Genomic DNA, 25,974 nt, shown 5'->3' with positions numbered 1-25,974 from the left:
ACCAAAATATTACAGAAAACAAAGATAACTAAGGCCAGGGCGTGACAGCGTTAACCATACCTCTTAGTGTACCACTCCCTTTTGTGCTGTCTGCTTATGTTGTAGCCTGCCTAGTCTACCCACAAGCCACCTGATACCATGCCGTCATGTTGACCCCAGTTGGCATTACCCATTATAGTCCTTATCCTCCCCTCACAGCCTCTCTCTCTCTGGGGGTCGTCAGTAGGGTATGCTAGCTGTGTTAGGATTCAGGAAGGGAGGGAGCGAGAATAGTGGACAGTAGAGGACATGAGTGTTGAGGGAGAATACAGTACAGGATATACTGTATGCCAAAGGGAAATGAGGAGTACAGTAACAGTGCGGAAACAGATCTCTGTATTATTTTAATCATAATCAGTATCATCCAGTCTTTTAGGTTTGTGCTATTATATTATACTGGATAGGTTTAGTATTTTATTTTAATATTGCATGTACTTTCAGGGGTTATATAGGAGCATTTCACTAGTTGGACAGTGTCTACCCCTCCCGTCTATGTATATTATCCCCAAAACGTTTATATTCACATGATTGTTGTGCCCCTGCTGTCATTTTATAGTGTTTATTCTCATTTTACTTACCCAATTGTATGTGGGTCATGGGTAGTGTACACACACACACACACACACACAATCCAGGGTTTCCATTATGAAAACGTGGCCCCGGACATTTGACCTGCAGCATTTTAATTTACTGGACATTTGAGACATTTACCGGACCCATATGCATTGGGTGCGTGACCTGATTAGGGCGTCCACCCACGGTGCTCAGAACGACAGAAATCACATTTAGATTACGACATTTTATCTTAACAGAACTTACAAGTCGAGGATGCAATGACGTGTGTCCTTATATCGCACACTTTGAAGATGTTAGAATTACTATCCACATGTACTTTTCCTCAGCCAACAACGATCCGCCAAATCACAAGCCTATGCATAGACGGCGCATGAGTTTCATGTTTGGGGAAGCAAATTTTCACCATAAAAATTCCCCTTTATAATAAAGCATTCCATGCAAACTTATGTAAGATAGCTTACTGTTCGGAATGTGATGAGTAGATTGGATAGTCATAATTTAGGCTAATAATATAACTCAATCACTGTTTGCAAAAAAGGCCTGTCACTCATGGCTGAGCGCGTATAGCGTATAGGCGTGGGCTATAGGCTATATCAGATACGTTTCTTCTTCTTCTTCTGTCCAAAAACAAAATGTTAACTACGGGATCGGTGTCCCTATACAGGGACGGTTGAGCTAACATGCGCTAATGTGATTAGCATGACATTGTAAGTAACAAGAACATGTCCCAGGACATAGACATGTCTTATATGGGTAGAGAGCTGAAATTATTGTTAATCTAACTGCACTGTCCAATTTGCAGTAGCTATTACAGTGAAAAAATACCATGCTATTGTTTGAGGAGAGTGCACAACAACAAAAAACTTTTATCACGGCAAATGGTTTGATACATTCACCTCAAAGGAAAATAATGTACCTACATTCAGTAATCTTGCTCTGATTTGTCATCCTGAGGGTCCCAGAGATAAAATGTAGCATAGTTTTGTTTGATAAAATTAAGTTTTATATTAAAATGTAGGAATTGGGTTCTACAGTTTGAACCCCTGCTGTCTCTGGCCCATCTGGCCATCTAAATGTGTGAAAGTTAGTGTATTTTTTTATTTTTATTTTATTTCACCTTTATTTAACCAGGTAGGCTAGTTGAGAACAAGTTCTCATTTGCAACTGCGACCTGGCCAAGATAAAGCATAGCAGTGTGAACAGACAACACAGAGTTACACATGGAGTAAACAATAAACAAGTCAATAACATGGTAGAAAAAAGAGAATCTATATACAATGTGTGCAAAAGGCATGAGGTAGGCAATAAATCGAATAATTACAATTTAGCAGATTAACACTGGAGTGATAAATCATCAGATGATCATGTGCAAGAAGAGATACTGGTGTGCAAAAGAGCAGAAAAGTAAATAAATAAAAGCAGTATGGGGGGTGAGGTAGGTAAATTGGGTGGGTAGTTTACAGATGGACTATGTACAGCTGCAGCGATCGGTTAGCTGCTCGGATAGCAGATTTTTAAAGTTGTTGAGGGAGATAAAAGTCTCCAACTTCAGAGATTTTTGCAATTCGTTCCAGTCGCAGGCAGCAGAGAACTGGAAGGAAAGGCGTCCAAATGAGGTTTTAGCTTTAGGGATGATCAGTGAGATACACCTGCTGGAGCGCGTGCTGCGGGTGGGCTAATGATCCATCATGTATGACATTCCTGGGAGTGTGTAAACTTACATTTTGTATTACCATATAATTGTTGTATGTTCTCTATAGTTATGTACTTGAACATGTATCAATTCGGCACATTTGGGCAGACTATTGCAACACTTCATTGGATCAATCTGAAACTTTGCACACACACTGCTGACATCTAGTGGACAAAATGTAAATTGCGCCTAAAGTGCAATATTGTATGATGGCCTTTCTCTTGCATTTCAAAGATGATAAATAAAAAAAGACAGCACGTGTTTTTTTGTTTGTATTATCTTTTACTAGATCTAATGTGTTATATTCTCCAACAATAATTTTACATTTCCACAAACTTCAAAGTGTTTCCTTTCAAATGGTATCAAGAATATGCATATCCTTGCTTCAGGTCCTGAGCTACAGGCAGTTAGATTTGGGTCATGTCATTTTAGGCAAAAATTGAAAGGGTCCGATCCTTAATTATCATAATTATTAAGTAGTGAAAAGAGAAATTATGAAAAGAGAAATTAGAGTATTTTCATTGTGTTCTCTTTACAGCAATAGCCATTTGCATTCCAAACTGTGATGCCTTTCCTTCCCGACTGTAGGCAATGTGATTTAAAAGTAATCTACAACTTATTTACGGCTAGGGGAAGCTAATGATCTTCTGTGGCGAAATCATGCTTTAGTTACCAATTTTGAATGCTTTTATTTATTTATGTAGACAGGAGTAGGCTAATTAGCCTATATAATTTTGGCAATTGAATTAAATTTACTTAGGGAACGCTTCCCCCAGCCTTATGGATGCGCTTACTTATGAGCATATGTCAATCTACTATCCCCATAGTAGAAAAGTTGACCTATTCTATTGGTCAGTTTGTCCAGAAAGAAATAGCCCAAACAGGCTGGGACAGTTGTGGAACGATAGATCCAACATTCATACAACCAGTAGGCTATGCTAGGCTACATAATACAACTTTAAAAAGCAATGAATCTGATGCAGCAGATCAGAATGTTTAGCTTAAAATGATGATAAACTATTATTTCTTGACATTATTAACTCAGCAATACGCACAAGGCAGTAGCCTACCCGCGAATGTGTTCTTGGCTACAGGACGATGAAAGAAAGTTGATAACCAATAGAACATGAGAGAAATAGGCTACTGGTTTCAATGGCATATGGAACGAAGTCTTTATACAATAGTTGCCTAGGCTACTTTGAAGCAAGGTAAAACCTGCCTCATAATAAGTAGTAAAACGTTAAAGTTTCAAACAATTAAGTAACTATATGTTTTCAAAATGCATACTGCCTCCAACTCATTGCAAAGTGGTGTGTGACGCGCTGACGAAGCCTGCCTTCCGTTGCCTATGCATTTGAATGGCGATTGGGAATCGCGCTTCAATTACCAGTTGAGAAATAAAATGACTAGCTCTTTTTAATCGTGGCTCCAAAAAATTTGGTCTTTCATACATGTATATGTATGCTGTGCGCGTGTGATAAATAAGATACATAACGATTTAATTCCACAAAATTATGCAAATGAACCCATAGAAGCATGACCGGTCAAATGTATTTACATCAACTGATATTTGCATCAATGAATAGGCTAAAAAGCATTATTTCGCAACGGGATTTTTTGTCTTCTCCGGGAGAATTGACGGGTGCCAATTTTATTTTTCGGGCTTTTAAAAAAAAAGAGGCCAAAAGCCGGCTATTACCGGCTAACGGAAACCCTGACACACACACACACACAGTGTCTCTGCAGTCTCCCACCGAGAGAGTGGTGGCAGACAGGAGACAGTTTTGTGTGGTAGGAGTCAAAAGAGTTCATTACATCTAAAGTTTTCCCACGGGTGGGCGTCCTGAGGCCACTAGGCGAATGACTGGGCTGTTTCCTGTCAGAATGGAAGTTCCCTTCACTCAGTTCTAATGGCCTGAAAGAAATGCCTTGTACTGTGTACAGCCCTCTAGCTCTTTCCCCCCTACTCTCTCTCCCTCTCTCTCTCTACCTCTCTCGCTCACTCTCTTCCCTCACTCTCTCTCTGCCTATCACTCCCTCTCTAGTAATTTAATTTCAATTTAAGGGATTTATTGGCATGGGAAACGTGTTAACATTGCCAAAGCAAGTGAAGTAGATAATAAACAAAAGTGAAATAAACAATACAAATTAACAGTAAACATTACACTCACAAAAGTTCCAAAATAATTAAGACATTTCAAATGTCAGATTATGTGCAAATAGTTAAAGTACAGAAGAGAAACATAAATATGGGTTGTATTTACAATGGTGTTTGTCCTTCACTGGTTGCACCTTTCTTGTGGCAACAGGTCATAATCTCTCTCTCTCTCTCTCTCTCTCTCTCTCTCTCTCTCTCTCTCTCTCTCTCTCTCTCTCTCTCTCTCTCTCTCTCTCTCTCTCTCTCTCTCTCTCTCTCTCTCTCTCTCTCTCTCTCTCTCTCTCTCTCTCTCTCACACTCACACTCTCCCTCTCTCTCTCTCTCTCTCTCTCTCTCTTATTTCTCTTTCTATCTCTCTGTCTCTCTCTCTCTCTTTCTCCCTCTCTTGCAGGATTTCCCACAGCAAACACGCTGGTTTAATGTTGACATTGTATTTAGTTCACATGAGCAGTAGCTGTTTGCACTCCCCTGTCTTTCTTTGGATGATTTCTTGTCTGAAATGTTGTATTTAAATTAATTGGGCCAGAGCGAATCGGATCATGTCTCTGTGTTTGTTTCCACAGTGCTGTGTCTGACGAGGCTGACCCGCGCTACCGAGACCCCCCAGGAAGACCATGCTGTCCCTCCTGCTGCCCACGCTGCTTGCTGTGCAAGCTCTCGGTGGGTGGTGTCCACCTATCCCCCTCCATGGCCCGCCATTACCCAGAGATCAAAGCTACCACCAAGTGTAATTCCATCGCCATCTAAACAATACGCTTTAACAGGGTTTTTAGTCATTCCCTTCAAAGAAATTACAAGGAAGACAAAACAACAACTCAAATGAGGCTTACTCTCCAAACTAATATTCTTAACAGTGCAAAAAGTAAAGACAATGAAAACTTTACAGAATGGGAACATTTAGAAAGTTATGACTGAGGAGAAAGTTATATTTGGACAGGAAAATTGGTTGGGTTTGTACTTCTCTAGCCAGAGCTAAAATGGGGCCCTGGGGTAGTTAGTAGGGTGAGGTCCTGCCTGAGAAGAGACTTGCAGAGAGTGTCGTTTTTCTCCAGTGAGTCAGAGAGTGTGGTGGGGGAGTCAGCCTCTCATGTTCCAGTAAGAAGGGGGAGTTGTGGTTGGTGTAGCCTGGGCACTAGGCAGCAGGGTTGTTGTAGTGCTCAGTGCAGTGTGCTGGAGTCAGCAGTCAGACAGAGACTCTGAGAGTGAGAGAGCTAGGAGCAGGGCTTCATTAGGGCCTAGTACTGTTCCAGCCTTCATGGGTCTCTGGCCTGCTGATTACTGGCTTTGGCGGCTGCTGGGACGGAGGGAGGGAGGCGTCTCGGACTGATTCTGTGTAGCTCTTTAAGTTGTAGTTAATAATGTTTTTACCTCACACAATATATGATTATCTTTTATTTACTTACTGGAGTTTACTGTTGAATTAAGGATTTACAGTATTAGGTAACACTGTACAGCATGTTTTAATTCATACTCTAAGTCATGTGCTTTGAAGTCTGTTGATAGAGACAAACTGTCATGTGGAAATAGTGAGTGGGTGTGCACGTGTGTATGTGCTGGTGTGTGTGTGTCTGTATGTGTGCGTGTGAGACCTGGGGTCCTCTGGGCCTGTTGTCTCCAGTAGGTCTCTGATTAGGATTATAGGCCCTTGCTAATCCCACTTGTCTTCTACAGTGTCTCTCCTCTACTCCGCCATTAAATAACCGTATCAGTGTCACTCCTGTGCTGCACAATTAAATACCCCTATCTCCACACAGGATTACACTCTGAGGCTGCCACATTGCCGCTGCACTCTCCCAAGACAACCTCTAGTAGAGTACAGAGGTAGAGTCCCCGTCTAAACTGTTGGTGTGTAACATTGTAAAATAAGAAAATGTTGCTTAGCACAGCTGTTGTCAGGTCTTCTGCAGAGGGACTCTGTGGTGGTGACAGGTTTCTTTGTTTCAGTATCCATATACACTGAGTATACAGTTGAAGTCGGAAGTTTACATACACCACTCCACAAATTTCTTGTTAACAAACAATAGTTTTGGCAAGTCGGTTAGGACATCTACTTTGTGCATGACACAAGTCATTTTTCCAACAATTGTTTACAGACAGATAATTTCACTTATAATTCACTGTATCACAATTCCAGTGGGTCAGAAGTTTACATACAGTAAGTTGACTGTGCCCTTAAACAGCTTGGAAAACTCCAGAAAATGATGTCATGGCTTCAGAAGCTTCTGATAGGCTAATTGACATAATTTGAGTCAATTGGAGGTGTATCTGTGGATGTATTTCAAGGCCTACCTTCAAACTCAGTGCCTCTTTGCTTGACATCATGGGAAAATCAAAAGAAATCAGTCAAGACCTCAGAAAAATGTCTGGTTCATCCTTGGGAGCAACTTCCAAATGCCTGAATGTACCACGTTCATCTGTACAAACAATAGTACGGAAGTATAAACACCATGGGACCACACAGCCGTCATACCGCTCAGGAAGGAGACGCGTTCTGTCTCCTAGAGATGAACATACTTTGGTGCGAAAAGTGCAAATCAATCCCAGAACAACAGCAAAGGACCTTGTGAAGATGCTGGAGGAAACAGGTACAAAAGTATCTATATCCACAGTAAAACGAGTCCTATATCGACATAACCTTAAAGGCCGCTCAGCAAGGAAGAAGCCACTGCTCCAAAACCGCATAAAAAAGCCAGACTACGGTTTGCAACTGCACATGGGGACAAAGATCATACTTTATGGAGAAATGTCCTCTGGTCTGATGAAACAAAAATATAACTGTTTGGCCATAGTGACCATCGTTATGTTTGGAGGAAAAAGTGGGAGGCTTGCAAGCCGAAGAACACCATCCCAACCGTGAAGCACAGGGGTAGCAGCATCATGTTGTGGGGGTGCTTTGCTGCAGGAGGGACTGGTGCACATCACAAAATAGATGGCATCATGAGGCAGGAGAATTTATGTGGATATATTGAAGCAACATCTCAAGACATCAGTCAGGAAGTTAAAGCTTGGTCGCAAATGGGTCTTCCAAATGAACAATGACCCCAAGCATACTTCCAAAGTTGTGGCAAAATGGCTTAAGGACAACAAAGTCAAGGTATTGGAGTGACCATCAGAAAGCCCTGACCTCAATCCAATAGAAAATTTGTGGGCAGAACTGAAAAAGCTTGTGCAAGCAAGGAGGCATACAAACCCGACTCAGTTACACCAGCTCTGTCAGGAGGAATGGGCCAAAATGCACCCAACTTATTGTGTGAAGCTTGTGGAAGGCTACCCGAAACGTTTGACCCAAGTTAAACAATTTAAAGGCAATGCTACCAAATACTAATTGAGTGTATGTAGACTTCTGACCCACTGGGAATGTGATGAAAGAAAGAAAAGCTGTAATAAATCATTCTCTCTACTATTATTCTGACATTTCACATTCTTAAAATAAAGTGGTGATCCTAACTGACCTAAGACAGGGAATTTCTACTAGGATTAAATGTCAGGAATTGTGAAAACCTGAGTTTAAATGTATTTGGCTAAGGTGTATGTAAACTTCTGACTTCAACTGTACATTACATAAACTGACCAGATGAATCCAGGTGAAAGCTATGATCCCTTACTGATGCCACTTGTTTAATCCACTTCAATCAGTGTAGATGAAGGGGAGGAGACAGGTTAAAGAAGGATTTTTAAGTCTTGAGACATTTGAGACATGGATTGTGTATGTGTGTCATTCAGAGGGTAAATGGGCAAGACACAAAATTGAAGTGCATTTGAGTATGGTAGTAGGTACCAGGTGCACCGGGTTGTGTCAAGCACTGCAATGTTGCTGGCTTTTTCACGCTCAACAGTTTCCCGTGTGTATCAATAATAGTCCACCACTCAAAGGACATCCAGACAACTTGATACAACTGTGGGAAGCATTGGCGTCAACATAGGCCAGCATCCCTGTGGAACACTTTCAACACCTTGTAGAGTCCATGCCACGACGAATTGGGAAACAAGGTGTCCCTAATGTTTGGTATACTCCATGTACTTTTAATGCACTAGACTAGTAGCAGTACTCTCAGTGGGGTTGCTCTAAGTTAACAGGCAAGCAACAGCAGCAACACCAGCACAGTAAGTAGGCTTAGCATCCAGGCTCCATAAGCAGCATTAGCAGCTGAGAGGCAGTAGAGCCAGTAGTGTAAAGCAGAAGCATTAACAGGATGCTGTCTGGCTAATTGCTTGTTGTCATGCTCTCTGTTCTGTCAGCACTGCCACCAGCCTGCCAGGCCTCTGCCATTTGCTGCTGCTTGCGCCCACCTGCCCGCTCTTAGCATCTCCACGTTAAAAGGGAAATTGTATTCATGCAAATGCAAAAATGGCAAGCTGACCTGGATTCAGTTTTAATGACGAGAGCTGGGAGGTAGTTCTAATTAATTAGCATAATTGAATAGATCACATCTAGTGTGGCAGTCAGAGAGCGGCAGACATTATGGCAAGGCCCTGAAGCGTGTAAATAGCTCACGCCCGCATCTCTGGTGTACCCTTTGAGGTCTGCTAACTAGGAATGCCCTCTCCCTGTCCTCCTTTTCTCTTCACAGCAATTGATTCTGTAGAGAGAGGACGTTTTGGCCCGCACAGAAATTCAATTTAGGGTTATTACCCCGTATCAGTGATGTTCTTACTAATTTGATTGTGGCCAGTGAAGTATCCTTTTAAAAACAATCGAGGACAGGCTCGACAAAGATTGCTTTCTCTGCGATGCATACATAATGCCCAGTCAGTCTACTAGCAGGTTGGCTACTGCACTGAGCTGCTGGCCCCTCCCTCTCTCCCCCCGCTCACTCTGCACTGTAGCCTAGCCATTTAAACAGAGTGCATTACCCATCAAGCACCTCATGATTATTTGAACAAGTCCTAAAAAAGCTGTCTTGTGGGATCGCTTAAACATTGATGCGGGTAACGACCCACCACCACCGCTCTGATCTGTGCTGAGGAAGAAGCTTCCCTGCCTGACATACAGAGAGAGGAGACACTTACCTACAGGTTGTTTCCACGGTTACCGGGTGCTTCCACAGTTACAGGGCCCTGAGTGAGGTCACTGTGTCTCCGGAGAGGCTCGGCCAGGTGTTGCCATGGTTACAGGGTCCTGAGTGAGGTCACTGTGTCTCAGGAGGAGACGGGCTCAAGGTACCATCCAGACACATAGCCCCAGCCCCTGACCCTTTAACCCCTTAACCCCCAGCATTAATGCAGACATCCACTGCTCCCTGACCCCTTCATAAGGCAGAACAGAATTGCAGCCTGAGATTTGAGCAAGGGCTCTACCCTCCCAGACATGGCTTTGGTTATTACCAGGGCCAGCAGGTGTCAAACACTTGTCTATCTGAGGGATTAGAACCCAAACCTTTGCCACCTCTACAATAATACAGTTTGATCAACTTAGCTTGGCTTTTCTGTAATCGTATGCATAGCGTATAGGCTCACCTTAACCCCAGTCATTTGGATTAAGCTGCACAAACTCAAATCCACCCCACCCCCCCTCCTGCTGGCATGGATTTGATCCTATGGCTCGCTCCTCATACTCATCCCAGGTTGTGTTCTCTCTCTTCTCTCGCAGGCAGGTGGTGGAGGAAGGTTAGGCTTGTCCTTATCTCCCAGGCAGCTCCTCTGCAACTGGCCCACCATTATCTGCCTGTCAGAGCCCATTAACAGCTTATTGACGGGATATGAGACCAGCTCCCCCTGATAAAGCACCCGCCCGCCATGTTTGTGGAGAGAAGAAGATGGAGAGAGCATAAACAACAAATGAGAGCGGGAGAGAGAGGGAGAAAGAGAGATAGACAGACAGAGTCAGGAGAAAGGAAGTGTGGTGCATCTTGATTTATTACGTTGCTGAAAATAAGCAACTTGAGCTCCTGTCTGCTCTACTAGCTATCTGCACCTCATATATCTCTCACAGACAGAGATGGCTTTCACTCTATGATGACTGTAGCCCAGATATGGAGAGACAGTGTTAAATTGGTAAATGTCATGAGTGACCCCATTATTCAAGGCTCAGAGACCTACATAATCCCCTCCATTTTGTGTCTCTCTTTCAGGAGGGGAGGAAAGGATCAGGTTTAGAATTGATTCTCTATGTGTCGCGAGGGATAATTCCCAGCAGTGTTACGCTGACCATGTCTAAACTACCACTACATCTCTCAATGTATTCCAGATGTTGCTTTTTATTTGTGTTCCCCTGGACGTATTCGAAAGGTTTTGGGCTTGGAAACGCTTTGAAGAAAGCCTTTAGTTGGCGTGTTTGAACAACGACATTGACTGAAAGAATAGCTGTTGTGAAAGGCCACTAAGCATCTGTGAACTTCCTGTTCGTTAGATATTCAGGTGGGTCGTTCGTGCAATGACCAACATGTCTGGAGCTGCAGTACTTTTGACCACCCGATGGGGGCATTATTGCCACAGCTTTTGAAGCAGCTCACTACTTAGCCAGACAGAACACTAACTACACTGCCTGTGTGTGTTTACTTAGTTAAGTCAATATTACCGCCGCAATTTGCCTTCCAGTGTATGTATGTCTGTGCACTCTTATCATGGCTGTTCCTTTATGCCGTGTTCGACAAAGGGGCTTTACCATATCTCTGAACATGTGTACCTAACGTCTTCTAATGAACAGTACTACTGGTAGCTCTGCCGTCTGTTATCGAGCAGGGGTAATTGAACCTGTGTGTAGGGTGCCTATTGGCCTAGTGGGTGATGTTCACTGTTATTAAGCACAGTTCATTTGAAGCCGAGTTCTATTCTGTGTTTGTTATTGGAGAAGCAGTTATGAACCAGGGTTATTGAACAGTGTGGGTTATTGCTTCAGGAGCTGGAGGGAGATGGAAGCTGTGGTCTTATTGAAGTCCTTGTGTTTAACAGCCCAGGTTATTAAAGGGATCCGGTTATTACAGGTTTAGGTATTTCTGTTTGGGGTTGTGTCCCATTGACCAGGGTCAGCTGAATGGCAATGGAACATCAACACTGAATGTGTAGGCAATGTGTTGCATTCTCCTAGATGTGGATACGGGGGTACATTCTATTGAACTGAGTGAATTCAACTTTAGTGATCGCAAGCAGAGTGAGATGTTAATGTGTTTGTGCGTGCCTGCGTGTAGGTGTTTGTGTGTGTGGGTGTGTGTGTGTGTGTGTGTGTGTGTGTGTGTGTGTGTGTGTGTGTGTGTGTGTGTGTGTGTGTGTGTGTGTGTGTGTGTGTGTGCGTGGGTGCGTGCGTGCGTGCGTATGTGTGTGCCTGCATTTGCCTGGTTGTGTGCGTGCGTGCGTGTGTGCATGGAGGACGGAGGTGAGATGTCACTGCCGCTGTGGCTAAGGAATTTGTTTACCAAGAGCCGTGTTGTGTCACCTTGTCAGCTGCCTATGTATGAAGCCTGTGGTTCTCCTCCCAGCCCCTGTCAGCCTGCTGCCTGCCATGCTGCTTCACACTCAGCAGGCCCCTCAGCCCCTCTGCTCCACTCATCTGTATATATTTGCTTAGCACTAGCTGGGGCTAATCTGTACTAGCAGGGATATCCGTGCAGCGAACCATTCATCTAAGCTCACAAGTTCAGGGTGGCTCTCGAGTAGGGCTGGGAATTGCCGGGGACCTCACGATACGATATTATCTCGATACTTAGCTGCCGATACAAAATGTATTGCGACTCTCACAATTCTATATGTATTGCGATTCAATACTGTGGTTTTATTATGATTCCATGGTCCAAACATTTTGCTCACCATGTGTCTGCTGCAGAGGGATGAGAGAGAGCCATGTGAAAAATAGTTTTGAAATAAAAGTGCTGAAAACACTACTATCCTGATATGAATCTGTATAGATTCCCCCCACCCCCATCACTACTCTTAAGTCTGCATCTGTACTGGTGAGTTTAGCACTAGGCTAGACAGGGCCCAGTGACAGCATCACTGTTTTGTTGAGTTGAGGAAGGGGTTGAATAGACAGCCCAGGGATTACGGGAGCGGAGGGGATGAGGGGAGTGAGCGATGTAAATATTCGACAGGGCCATTGCTAGCTTGCCCTCCCTCCCTCCCTCCCTCCCTCCCTCCCTCCCTGCTGCCTGCCTGCCTGCCTCCCTCCCTCCCTCCCTTCCCCCCTGCCTGCCTCTCCCTCCCTGCTGCCTGCCTCCCTCCCTCCCTGCAGCCTGCCTCTCCCTCCCTGCTGCCTGCCTGCCTCCCTTCCCCCCTGCCTGCCTGCCTCCCTCCCTGCTGCCTGCCTGCCTCCCTCCCTTCCCCCCTGCCTGCCTCCCTGCCTGCCTGTCTGCCTCCCTCCCTCCCTGCCTGCCTGCCTCCCTCCCTGCTGCCTGTCTGCCTCCCTCCCTGCCTGCCTCCCTGTCTGCCTCCCTCCCTGCTGCCTGTCTGCCTCCCTCCCTGCCTGTCTGCCTCCCTCCCTGTCTGCCTCCCTCCCTGCCTGCCTCCCTGCCTGCCTGTCTGCCTCCCTCCCTGCTGCCTGTCTGCCTCCCTCTCTGCTGCCTGTCTGCCTCCCTGCCTGCCTGCCTGCCTCCCTCCCTGCTGCCTGTCTGCCTCCCTCCCTGCTGCCTGTCTGCCTGCCTCCCCTGCCTGTCTGCCTCCCTCTCTGCTGCCTGTCTGCCTCCCTGCCTGCATGCCTGCCTGCCGCCCTCCCTTCCTGCCTGTCTGCCTCCCTCTCTGCTGCCTGTCTGCCTGCCTGTCTGCCTCCCTCCCTGCTGCCTGTTTGCCTCCCTCCATGCCTCTTTCTCCCTGCCTGCCTCTTCCTCCCTGCCTGCCTGACTCTTCCTCCCTTCTTGCCTCCCTCCCTGCCTGCCTCTCTCCCTGCCTGCCACTGTCGTCCTGCTTGTCTGTCTGTCTGTCTGTCTGTCTGTCTGTCTGTCTGTCTGTCTTTCTTTCTGCCTGCGTATCTGTCTGCTTGGTTGCCTCCCTCCCTGTCTGCCTCCCTGCCTGCGTGTCTGCCTGCGTGGCGCTCTGCTCTGAGGGAAGGGAGTCTGAGGTAAGAGTGCCAGCCAGTGCTCACAGGGCTTTAATGAGTTTATTTCATGTCGGCTGTGAAAGTGCACGGCTCTGTCTCTCTCACAGGCACTCAAACAGAGCCGGGCCCATAAACACAAAGTGCAGGGTGTAAATCTGCCCTGCTGTCCCCTCCCTCCACCACTCTCTACTCTGAGCATCTCTTTATCGCCTCTCAGGGGCCGGGGAGAGCCCTTAGCCCTCCTCCCTCAAACAGGGAGACACCACCTCTCACAATACACTTTTTCAACCACAACCCCCTAGACCAAAGGAGTTATCACAAATACTACAGTATGTTGTTGTGTTTGTTGGAGATATCTAGAGGTTAAAAGGAGAAACAATACCAGTTTGCCCCCTCCGTGTTTCACCTCTGAAGGAATAGGACATCAGATGCTTACTCACAGTTTCCATGACGTCAGAGCTAACAGACCCTCCCCTTTGGGTGCAGTGAAGTGGATGTGAAACGTTGTGCTCTCCTGCTGCTCTCGGTCTGTCTGTGTATGTCTGTCAGTGTGTTAACATGCTGCCCCAATGTCCTGCTGGACACTCACCAGACTGGCACCAAGAAGAGGGTCACTGGTTAGAGAAGGTGGGAGAAAGAGATCGAAGGAGAGAGGGATGAGTACTTATCTCTTCCCTGACTTGGGCCCTGTCCTGAGTTAGGGGATTAGCTATGGGCTGCAGTGCTCTCCCCTCCTGGCTTGTTTCCTGATATTATCTTTAAGTGCACGCTCAAAGCTGCCCTCTCACTCTCCTTCCTCTCCCCTCTCTTCCATCATGTTCCCCCTCTCTGCCCTCTCTCCTCGTCTCTCCCCTCTCCCATTCTCTCCCCCTACCTCCCTCTCACCTCTCTCTCCCTCCTCTCTCTCCTCTGAACCCATTGGAGTGAGTCATTCCGGTCTGCTCTGGGAGTGATCTAATTGCTGTGTCTCCTCCCTCCTCTGTGTGCATGCCTCTGTGGGGACCGTCACTTCCGCTCCAGTCCTACCAAAGTGCCTGTTGCCTATTCATCAACCCAGAAAGCACTACAAAAACACACACGCACACAAACTAGTAGAACGTTAGTCTGGTAGACTGCCATACAGCCCTACAATAAACCCTGCTACTGTAATGGTATGCCATGATTACTGGATTGGATTGTCGACTGTGCTGTGGCACGGCAGAGGAAGTGTAGTCACATTATGGGGCTATAGAAAAACATCCCACCACTGTGTTGTCAGTAAATTAAAAAGCTGCTTTGTGATTTTCACAGGGGTTGGGAGGAACTGTAGTGCATCACCTAGAATGACATTCTTGTGTTTGTTAGTTACTGGGGCTTGTTGTTCTTCTGTTTCCATGGTTTTCTGGATGTGGTGGATGGTATATTTTTGGATGTTGAGGTGTTGGCAAATGGTCTATTTTGCCCTGTTTTCCTCTGGCCTGTAGTTACATGAAGATCCAGCAGGTGGCAGTGTGCCTATAGATTAGCAGGGGGATATTGGTGAATGTGTGGTCCCCTGTGAGGTTTGGCTATGTGTCTACCAAAATATCTTTGCCTTGACTGAGCGTCCTCATCTACGGATTGCACTTGGATGAAAGTGTTGTTTGTTTGTTGTTTGATAATTGGGAAATCAATTGTTTCACCTCAATCACAACTATTTCATGCAGAAGTGTGTGATTGTTATTAAATCTGAAAGACATGAGTACAGAAGAGGTTCTCATAATGAATAGCAGCAGTCGAGTACAGGATGCATCACACTAGATTCAGGGGGATTTCAGGGGTTGGAATGGCTTTTTCTGTCCTGATGTTCATCACACAATCAGACCTGTAGAAGTGGAGACAGGAATAAATTGTGAATGGTTTAGCTGTAGCCTCCTCTCTCTGTGGTGTCTGAGATGGCTACTAAGCCAGAATGATTATGCAAAGCCTGCTTTTGGCTGCAGAGAGGACATGGGAGGGGAGGAGAGGAGAGAAGAGAAGAGGAAAGGAAAGGAAAGGAGAGGAGAGAAGAGGAGAGGAGAGAAGAGTCTAGTCTAGACAAGCAATGTGGAGATCAGATGCCTTAAGGAGGGTTTCCGCTTTAAAACAAAACAAATCACACTCACCATTGAGCAGCTTAGCCCCGTGTTGTTTTGAGGGAGACAGTACACTCTGGAGAGAGATGGAGAGCGTTCTTTCTCACCAGACAGACCACTGTCTAGATTATTAACTCACCACTGTCTCCAAGTGGATATTTAGGAGCTACATCTTTATTGCAGTTCATTCATCTCCCTAAAGCTTATTTCGACATCTCTCTCCACTACACGGCTAAACACACAGGTCTATGTTTTCTGTTATTGACATACTCTCCTCTCTCCTATCTAGCTGTCCTAGAAGTGCAAGTCCCAGAGCTGCCAGTGGTTGCGCTGTACGGCATGGACACCACCCTCAACTGTTCCTTCAGCCACGCCTCTCCCTTCAACCTGTCTGACCTCAGTGTCTTCTGGCAGCTGACGGACACCAAGCGCAGCGTGCACAGCTACTGGGCCAGCCAGGACCAGCTGGCAGACCAGGGAGAGCGCTACGCCAACCGCACCAGCCTGTACCCCTCCCAACTGGACGCAGGCAACACATCGCTCCTCCTGAGAGGGGTCCGGGTGGCCGACGAGGGTAGCTACACCTGCTTCGTCAGGGTGGAGGCCTACGGTAGTGCAGCCCTACTGCTCCAGGTGGCAGGTGAGTCTGTTCATTTATTACCTTTATTTAACCGGGTAAGTCATTGAGAACACATTCTCTTTTAAGTTTTACAATAACAACTTCAGACTGGGAAAGCTGAACCATTTATTTATTTTTATTTCACCTTTATTTAACCAGGTAGGCCAGTTGAGAACAAGTTCTCATTTACAACTGCGACCTGGCCAAGATAAAGCAAAGCAGTGCAACACAAACAACAACACAGAGTTACACATGGAATAAACAAACATACAGTCAATAACACAATATAAAAGTATATACATTGTGTGCAAATAAGGCAATAAATAGGCTATAGTGCCGAAATAATTACAATTTAGCTGTAACGATCGTCTTCGGGAGAAAGAGAGGAGGACCAAAGCGTAGCGTGGTAAGTGTTCATGATGATGTTTTTAATTAAACTCAGACCACTAAACAAAACAATAAACGATGTGAACAAACGAAACAGTACCGTGTGGCGACAAACACTGACACGGAAGACAAACACCCACAAACCAAAAGACAAAACAGGCTACCTAAATATGGTTCTCAATCAGAGACAACGACTAACACCTGCCTCTGATTGAGAACCATATCAGGCCAAACACAGAAACAGACAAACTAGACATACAACATAGAATGCCCACTCAGATCACACTCTGACCAAACAAAACATATAAACATACAAAGCAAACTATGATCAGGGCGTGACATTAGCAATTAAACACTGGAGTGATAGATGTGCAGAAGATGAATGTACAAGTAGAGATACTGGGTTGCAAAGGAGCAAAAAAATTAATAACAGTATGGGGATGAGGTAGTTGGATGGGCTATTTACAGATGGGCTATGTACAGATGCAGTGATATGTGACCTGCTCTGACAACTGGTACTTAAAGTTAGAGAGGGAGATATGAGTCTATGCTTGGCCTGCAGCTACCACATCTTTCTCGATACATCTTTCCTCGAATCCTGTCTCAAAACACATTGGAGAAGAGGGTCAGAGGATGAGGATCTTGGTTTGTCTCCTCCAATACGGTTGAGAAGGAGGTGAGGAGAAGGAGACACCGGAAGGGCTTCACATACAGGAAGTAGAGTCCCCTCTTTAACCTTTTACTGCAGTGGGATAAATCAGGGTCACACAGTGTTTCTTGGTAGTCTTAAACAAATATATTTTGAAACAAAAGTATACACCTCTCACTCATGGTTATGGGCTTAAAAAAAAGAAGACACCTGTATCATGTCAGATATAGAGTTGAAATGTATTACATTTTGAGTTTGCATCCCAATATTACACTTTATATACAGTCGTGGCCAAAAGTTTTGAGAATGACACAAATATGAATTTTCACAAAGTCTGCTGCCTCAGTTTGTATGATGGCAATTTGCATATACTACAGAATGTTAAGAAGAGTGATGAATTGCAATTAATTGCAAAGTCCCTCTTTGCCATGCAAATTAACTGAATCCCCAAAAAACATTTCCACTGCATTTCAGCCCTGCCACAAAAGGACCAGCTGACATCATGTCAGTGATTCTCTCGTTAACACAGGTGTGAGTGTTGTTGAGGACTAGGCTGGAGATCACTCTGTCATGCTGATTGAGTTCAAATAACAGACTGGAAGCTTCAAAAGGAGGGTGGTGCTTGGAATCATTGTTCTTCCTCTGCAACCATGGTTACCTGCAAGGAAACACGTGCCGGCATCATTGCTTTGCACAAAAAGGGCTTCACAGGCAAGGATGCTGCTGCCAGTAAGATTGCACCAAAATCAACAATTTATCGGATCATCAAGAACTTCAAGGAGAGCGGTTCAATTGTTGTGAAGAAGGCTTCAGGGCGCCCAAGAAAGTCCAGCAAGCGCCAGGACCGTCTCCTAAAGTTGATTCAGCTGCGGGATCGGGGCACCACCAGTACAGAGCTTGCTCAGGAATGGCAGCAGGCAGGTGTGAGTGCATCTGCACGCACAGTGAGGCGAAGACTTTTGGAGTATGGCCTGGTGTCAAGAAGTGCAGCAAAGAAGCCACTTCTCTCCAGGAAAAACACCAGGGACAGGCTGATATTCTGCAAAAGGTACAGGGATTGTACTGCTGAGGACAGGGGTAAAGTCATTTTCTCTGATGAATCCCCTTTCTGATTGTTTGGGGCATCCGGAAAAAGGCTTTTCCGGAGAAGACAAGGTGAACACTACCATCAGTCCTGTGTCATGTCAACAGTAAAGCATCCTGAGACCATTCATGTGTGGGGTTGCTTCTCAGCCAAGGGAGTGGGCTCTAAGAACACAGCCATGAATAAAGAATGGTACCAACACATCCTCCGAGAGCAACTTCTCCCAACCATCCAGGAACAGTTTGGTGACGAACAATGCCTTTTCCAGCATGATGGAGCACCTTGCCATAAGGCAAAAGTGATAACTAAGTGGCCCAGGCAACAAAACATAGATATTTTGGGTCCATGGCCAGGAAACCCACAGACCTCTTAATCCCATTGAGAACTTGTGGTCAATCCTCAAGAGGCGGGGGGACAAAGAAAGCCCCACAAATTCTGACAAACTCCAAGCATTGATTATGCAAGAATGGGCTGCCATCAGTCAGGATGTGGCCCAGAAGTTAATTGACAGCATGCCAGGGCGGACTGCAGAGGTCTTGAAAAAGAAGGGTCAACACTGCAAATATTGACTCTTTGCATCAACTTCATGTAATTGTCAATAAAAGCCTTTGTAACGGTTTTCTTCCAGGGGTGAAGGAGAGGACCAAAGTGCAGCGCGGCTAGTGTTAAACATGTTTAATAAAGAACAAGTGAAACACTACAAACAACAATACAAAATAACAAATGTGCAAAAACCGAGACAGACCTATCTGGTGCAGACAATCACAGAGACAGGAAACAAACACCCACAAAATCCCAACACAAAACAAGCCTCCTATATATGATTCTCAATCAGGGACAACGATTACCATCTGCCTCTGATTGAGAACCATATTAGGCTGGACATAGAAACAGACAAACTAGACACACAACATAGAATTCCCACCCAGCTCACGTCCTGACCAACACTAAACAAGCAAAACACATAATAACTCTGGTCAGGACGTTACAGCCTTTGACACTTATGAAATGCTTGTAATTATACTACAGTATTCCATAGTAACATTTGACAAAAATATCTAAAGACACTGAAGCAGCAAACTTTGTGGAAATTAATATTTGTGTCATTCTCAAAACTTTTGGCCACGACTGTCCATCACAGAAGACTGAATTATAACAAACCCGTTTAACATAGAAACACCGGATTTTCCTTTTTGGGATTTTTTATTCATGTTTATCAATTATGAAATAATTCCAGCCATGAGGCCACTAGAGGGCAATTTGGTGACACATCACAGGCCCTTCTTTGATAATCATGCGAGACCTTTAGGATCGATGCCTAACACAACACAGAAATTGGTCATAAAACACTTAGTTCCGTCAGGGATGCACAATAACATGTTTGGTCGATACTTCCTGATTGTGGTCCTCTGGTTGTGGTCAATCACTGGCTTTGATTATTAGTTCCTGACAAGATTGATTGTTACTAGCAGCTCGGTGATGAAGGTGGTTGTTCCAACAGAGGACTATCATCACAACTGAGTGCACTTTTATTTATAATTATTCTTTATGACTTCACACACAGTGTTGGTGAACTCCTCCCTCCCTCACCACTAATTTCCATGTTTTGTTGTTAAATTGGGCCTTTCCTGTCTAAGGATGTATGTGCATTAAGCAGCGCTAACGTTCGACAGTTTTCCTCTTGGTTGGCTAGTCTGGGTAGAGAAAGGGGGAAAAATGACACAGTAGCTCAAACAGTGACAAATTGGCCCCTTTTCATGCATTCGATTCATAGATGTATTATTTTTAGCTGGCATTTACAGTTAACATCATAGAGCTCCCTTCCCACAGTGCTCTGAGAAAATGACGGGTCTCTGTGGAAATCTGCCTGTCAGTCAAATGGATAGCCAGGGAGGTTAGTGGCAGGCTGACATTCCGTCTTAGTGCTGAGAGAGAGAGCGAGAGAGCCCACTTTTCAAAAGGCAACTCGCATGAAGTTATTTAATCTCCTTCTTCTCCCTCCCTGTCCTCCCCATTGTTTGCTGTGTTATGATTGGCTCAGGGAATACAGCCTCCTCTCTCTGCCCGCCGTCTCTCTGGTTGTGTTTTAGCTCAGGGGATTGGAGAGCAGTGAATTCATTCCAGGCTGAGGATTCACCCCCCTCACCTCCTCACCGCCCGCCCCCTCCTGCCAAACCCCTGAACAGAGCACAGCAGTCCCAAATTCTCGGAGCCGTGCCAATTTCCCCCAGGCCCCACATCCGGGCCGGGCCAAGCTGTGGTGGTTGCGTTGTATTGTGAGGCGGCTTGGCTCAGAGCCGTGGCTCTCTCCAGGGAGGAGAAGAAGGACGTCAGAGAGGAGCACCAGGATATGCTGCAGATGATGTCTCTGGGATCTTAAGCTGATGTTATGCTAAGCTCCCTAAATGTAATTAACAATTTAATGGGAATCATGTCAAACAGTTCCCTGGGTGTCCCTCACTGCTGATAATCTGACTAAAACTCTGTATGTCTCTGCTCCCCCCTACCCCTTCAGCCCCCTACTCCAAGTTTCTGGCGACTTGGCTAAAACTCTGTGTGTGTCTGTTCTTGTCCCCTCCTCTCTCCCCCTCTCTCCCCCCTCAGCCCCCTATTCCAAGCCTCTGGTGACCCTGGAGCCGGACTCTAACCTGCGGCCGGGTGACAAGGTGGCGCTGACCTGCGTGGCGTACGGTGGCTACCCTGAGGCTGACGTACTGTGGCAGGACGGGGGCGGGCACAACCTGACGGACAACGTCACCACCTCCCTGGTGGCCAATGAGGAGGGGCTGTTCAGCATGCGCAGTGTCCTGACTGTCACCCTGGAGCCCAATAGCACTTACAGCTGCAGACTGACCAACCCATTATTGGGCGAGGACGGCCACGCCTCCGTCACTATCACAGGTGTGTGTGTCTATGTGTGTGTCTATGTGAATCTGTGTGTCTGTGTTCCCCATTGCTGTCTGTCTTCCCTGACAAAGGCCCTAGCCTCTGGAAAGTAAACGGGCTAACATTCAGAGACTTCCCACAGTGTTTTAATGTTGCCAGTTCAGGATAATCTTGTTTTCAGTCACACAGGAGCACGTCTGCCTATTAAAGTCTTGCATGCATTTGTAAATCAATCCGTCAGTCAAATGTTATGCCTTGAATATTCAGCTGTTCAGAGCTCCACAGAACTGAAGGGAAATAATGAAATGTTCAATTATGCTCCAATAAGCCTAACCATCAGTTTCCGCACATCGTTAAATCACATCAGTGGGTAATTATTTCCCAGATGATTCCTATGAAACTCATCTACTCATCTGACATTTGGTAATGCTCGAAGGTGATAAAGGATATACAGTAATATTACAGCTAAGTGGAAGTGATGGTGGTGCAGCAGCTGTACAGCCTACAGAGCAGACTCCTAGCGCTAGCCTGCCACTCCACTGAAGCTACAGCCAATGGCTGCCAACCAGGAAGTGGGCCAATATGTTTACATTGCTCTTTTTGGGTGAGCGGTGTAATCTCTTCCTGGGCTGTGTGGGTGGTAGCCTTGTGTGGTGGCACTGGGGTCTTCTCTGTCCCATCCCCAGCCCCCGACCCCATGTCCCCTGGCTGCCTTACTGGTGTACGTGATGTTTAGCGTGTGGAGTGTTTAGTGTGTCTGACGGGCCAAGGCTGGCTCTCTAAATGGGAGCAGGGCTGTGTGAAATGGCTCATAAATAAGAAGAGGTGGCCGGGACCTGCTGGAGCAGAGCTAGGGAGGGGGAGGTCACCCTACGCCCGGGTCAGGGAGTGTGTGTGTGTGTGTGTGTGTGTGTGTGTGTGTGGTGTGTGTGTGTGTGTGTGTGTGTGTGTGTGTGTGTGTGTGTGTGTGTGTGTGTGTGTGTGTGTGTGTGTGTGTGTGTGTGTGTGTGTGTGTGTGTGTGTGTGTGTGTCAGGTCAGTGAGTGCTGCTCCGCTGGGCTGGGAAATGACTGCTGTTTCCGTGCTGCTGGGGCCGGCAGGGCCCTGAGCCTGATGGCCTATTCCACAGCTCCACACTCTACAGTCATGACAGGGCCTCTGGTGTATTACAATGTTGCTAAATCCACAGTAGGAAGAGACATGACATGAAGGAGTCAACAAGTGTTGCTGTTAAGCTCACAGTACGATTACTGTTCACATGTTGCAGTAGACTTTAGAAAAGTGGAACTACTAGAGACAATTGCATCCTGTGGTTTTAGTAAAGGACATAGATATGCGTATATGCTATCTGTTTTATAGAGAACGTAAGGCTGATTAGGTGCCTGTCTAAGGCATTCTAGACGTTGCCTCAGGCGGTGAACTGGTTCTGATCATAGAGTTATTTCAGTGGTCCAGATCTATAGAGGTGATGGGAAGATAGAGGTGAATCCTGACAGAGCAGAGGAGGAAATGGACATAGGAGCGATGATCTGAAGCAGTATGAAGGGATCGAGAACTAGGTATGGTTGTGATCTTCGTCAGTCGGTGTGTCAAGGAAGAGTTCCTCTCAGACTGAGCAGTTGTTCCTCATCCAACCCGAAACCCAGCAGAGCACCTGTTCTGTTAGACTAGTGGAAAGCCTTTGTTCTCCAAAGAGAGACAGTTTGTGCCGAGCGCAGAAAACCGCTGATAACGAAAAGTGATCTGTTCAGCTCGGTGGAAATAAAGGAATTACCCACGCTCTGAAGCTATCCTAGAGAAAAACCAGGCTAGGCTACGGAGAATAACAGAGGCAACCTATGAAAGAGAATAGACCAGCCAAGAAGAAAGAGAGGCCGAGGGATGAGAGAGAGATTGAGAGATGGAGAGAGAGAGAGAGAGAGAGAGAGAGAGAGAGAGAGAGAGAGAGAGAGAGAAGAGAGAGAGAGAGAGAGAGAGAGAGAGAGAGAGAGAGAGAGAGAGAGAGAGAGAGAGAGAGAGAGAGAGAGAGAGAGAGAGGAGAGAGAGAGAGAGAGAGAGAGAGGAGAGAGAGAGAGAGAGAGAGAGAGAGAGAGAGAGAGAGAGAGAGAGAGAGAGAGAGAGAGAGAGAGAGAGAGAGAGAGAGAGAGAGAGAGAGATGGATGGATGGAACAAACCCAGAGACAAAGCGGCAAAGCTTTTGATTAAAGCCGTGGAGTGGCCAGGATCTGAGCGCTCTGGGGCTAGTTGGAGAATATTAATTTATCTTACTCTAACCAGCACAGCTTGATGATGGCCTAACTTGTTAGTAAACAAGTGGCAGATTTATTTTGGTGTGCCGGGATACAAGGGGCTTGTTTGATATGAAAATGTATTTGCATTTGTTTACAACAGCTGCTGTATGCTTAACAACTTCTGTAATTAATTTTGACCTAGCAGAACTGTTCTGAGTGTGTGCCCAGCAGAGTTTATATAGTAAATATACTGGATAATCACAGCACTGCACCCACCGCACACCAGACTGAGGCAGGCTGAGGATCCTATTATAGGGAGGGGTGAAATCTGCTTAAGATTCCAAATGGACTATTCCCCACCCAATAGGGGAGGGAGGGAGGGAGGGAGGGAGGGAGGGAGAGCGGGAGGGAGAGAGAGAGAGAGAGAGAGAGAGAGAGAGAGAGAGAGAAGGAGGGAGAGAGAACAAGCACATAAAAATTTCACACTTTCCTCAATCTCTGATTGAAAATTACAATAGTAATACAACTCTTCCTCTGGGAAAAGAAATAGTTTGACAAGGTTAATTTGGAGAAAATGAACCCCTAACTGCACGGGAACAGTGTGTGGGGCGCGTGTGAAGCCATGTGTTGAGACGGTATGGGTTAAGAAGTTATGCTTGTGAACCATGCCATCATCATTAGCACCACTGTCAATAGTAGTACCTCCCCCATGACACAACACCTGACTGGCTAAATACTACATACACAATACTGCCATTTACAACTGAAATATCTCAGTGCAGGTTAGAAGAGGTCATGTCAGGCTTGAGCCCTAAATGACCGTATCATGTGTTGGTTCAACAGCTGTTGGGAGAGAGACAACAATGTGTGTTGGTAGTAGGATATTGATGGATGTAGCAACAGGATACAGTAGGATCCAACTTGGAACAGACACAAAGAGATGCCTGGCATCCAGCGTCCATGGACGATGACAAGAGGCAGCAGCTGCAGCAGCCCTTGTATGAACCCAGGCAGGTTGCCTCCCTCCTCAGCCTCCTCTCTCCCTCCTCTCCCTCCTCTCTGCCTCCTCAGCCCCCTCTCCCTCCTCTCCCTCCTCAGCCTCCTCTCTGCCCCCTCAACCTCCTCAGCCTCCTCTCCCTCATCTCCTTCCTCAGCCTCCTCTCCCTCATCTCCTTCCTCAGCCTCCTCTCCCTCCTCAGCCTCCTCTCCCTCCTCAACCTCCTCTTTCCCTCCTCAGCCTCCTCTCCCTCCTCTCCCTCCTCAGCCTCCTCAGCCTCCTCTCCCTCCTCAACCTCCTCTCTCCCTCCTCAACCTCCTCTCTCCCTCCTCAGCCTCCTCTCCCTCCTCAGCCTCCTCTCCCTCCTTTGCCTCCTCTCCCTCCTCTTTCTCCCCTGCCTCCCCAGCCTGCTTGGCTATACTACCATCCTCCTGGCCGAAAGCAGCAGAGGCAGTTTGAGCAGCTCAGTCTCAGACTAAATCCCACCTCTGCTCCCCCTCCCCCTCCCTGCCCACCCTCTCGGCCACTTTGCTATCCTCAAAAAATAATAATGCCCTTTGAGCTTTATGGACATGCTGTCTGTCTAATATCATTTTTACCGCTGCTGGCAGAATGCAGAGCTTTAGATCCCTACTGTGGGAGATGAGAGATGAGAGATGGCTGTGGTGGCGGTGGGGGCTTTAGGCCTGTCACTGCCCAGGCCCTCTGTCTCTCTGCTCAGCGGATGAGAGCACCATTGTCTCTCCGCCCGACTCCACTGCTGGCACAGCACTCGCAGCTCCCAGCAGCAGGATAAGATCGAGATAGAGAGGACAGAGGGAAAGGGGGAGTGAGGGTTGTGCTGATGACAGAGAATGAGATGGAGACGAGAGCAGAGAGTGTTTGCTAAGCTCTGAGCCGTGGCACCAGGGCCTGACAGGCAGGCAGGGAGATTGAGTCACTGACAGGGAGGGAGGGACTAACACTCTCAACTTGACTTTTTCCCCCTACTAGCTGAAAAAAAAGTACTTACTATGACTGAGATATGTGGCTGTCCCACCTAGCTATCTTAAGATGAATGCACTTACTCTAAGTTGCTCTGCATAAGAAAGTCTGCTAAATGACTCAAATGTAAAGGTATTGTAAATGGATGAAGTGAGGGAGACAGAGGAAGAGAGGGTGACAGAGGGAGATGCTGCTGAGCTCATCCAATCTGCTTTGCTCCATCAACTTCATGGGAGGCCTCATCCCCTGCTCCGAGAGGACCAACTCACTCCACCAGATTTACAGTACATTGCTCTCTCTCCATGTTCCCCCCCTCTATCACTGTTTCTCTCGCTCGCTCTCTCTCTCTCTTGCGCGCTCCATGTTTTTCTCTCTCTCTCAGCCTCTCCCTCTATCTACCCCCCCTCTCGCTTTCTCTCTCTATCTCTCTCTCTCACTGTTTGTCTCTCCCTGTTTTTCTCTCTTTCACGTTCTCTCTCTCTCCCTGTTTCTCTCTCCTCCTCTCTCTCAAACACACACTTTACATCTCGCTCCCTTTCCCACTCACATCCACGCCTCAATAGCTCCATGCACACTCCAACATTACTCTTAATAGGCAGAAGAGACAGTGTCAC

The 25,974-nt window shown here is 46.4% G+C and overlaps 1 protein-coding gene across 4 annotated transcripts in view; it reads left to right on the top strand.

Moving 5' to 3' along the window:
• Window positions 1-25,974, top strand: part of LOC139563189 (CD276 antigen-like) — an 85,055-nt gene that overhangs the window by 7,034 nt on the left and 52,047 nt on the right. For all 4 annotated transcript variants that reach the window (XM_071381530.1, XM_071381531.1, XM_071381529.1 and 1 more), the window contains exons 2-4: window positions 5,030-5,126; window positions 15,814-16,164; window positions 20,868-21,164. In XM_071381530.1, the coding sequence (XP_071237631.1) occupies window positions 5,081-5,126; window positions 15,814-16,164; window positions 20,868-21,164 (694 nt within the window). In that variant the 5' untranslated portion in view covers window positions 5,030-5,080. The remainder of the gene's footprint in view (window positions 1-5,029; window positions 5,127-15,813; window positions 16,165-20,867; window positions 21,165-25,974) is intronic.

This window comes from Salvelinus alpinus, chromosome 33, assembly GCF_045679555.1.
Source record: "Salvelinus alpinus chromosome 33, SLU_Salpinus.1, whole genome shotgun sequence".
Classification (NCBI taxonomy): Eukaryota; Metazoa; Chordata; class Actinopteri; order Salmoniformes; family Salmonidae; genus Salvelinus; species Salvelinus alpinus.
This window is presented reverse-complemented; position numbering and strand designations above follow the sequence as displayed.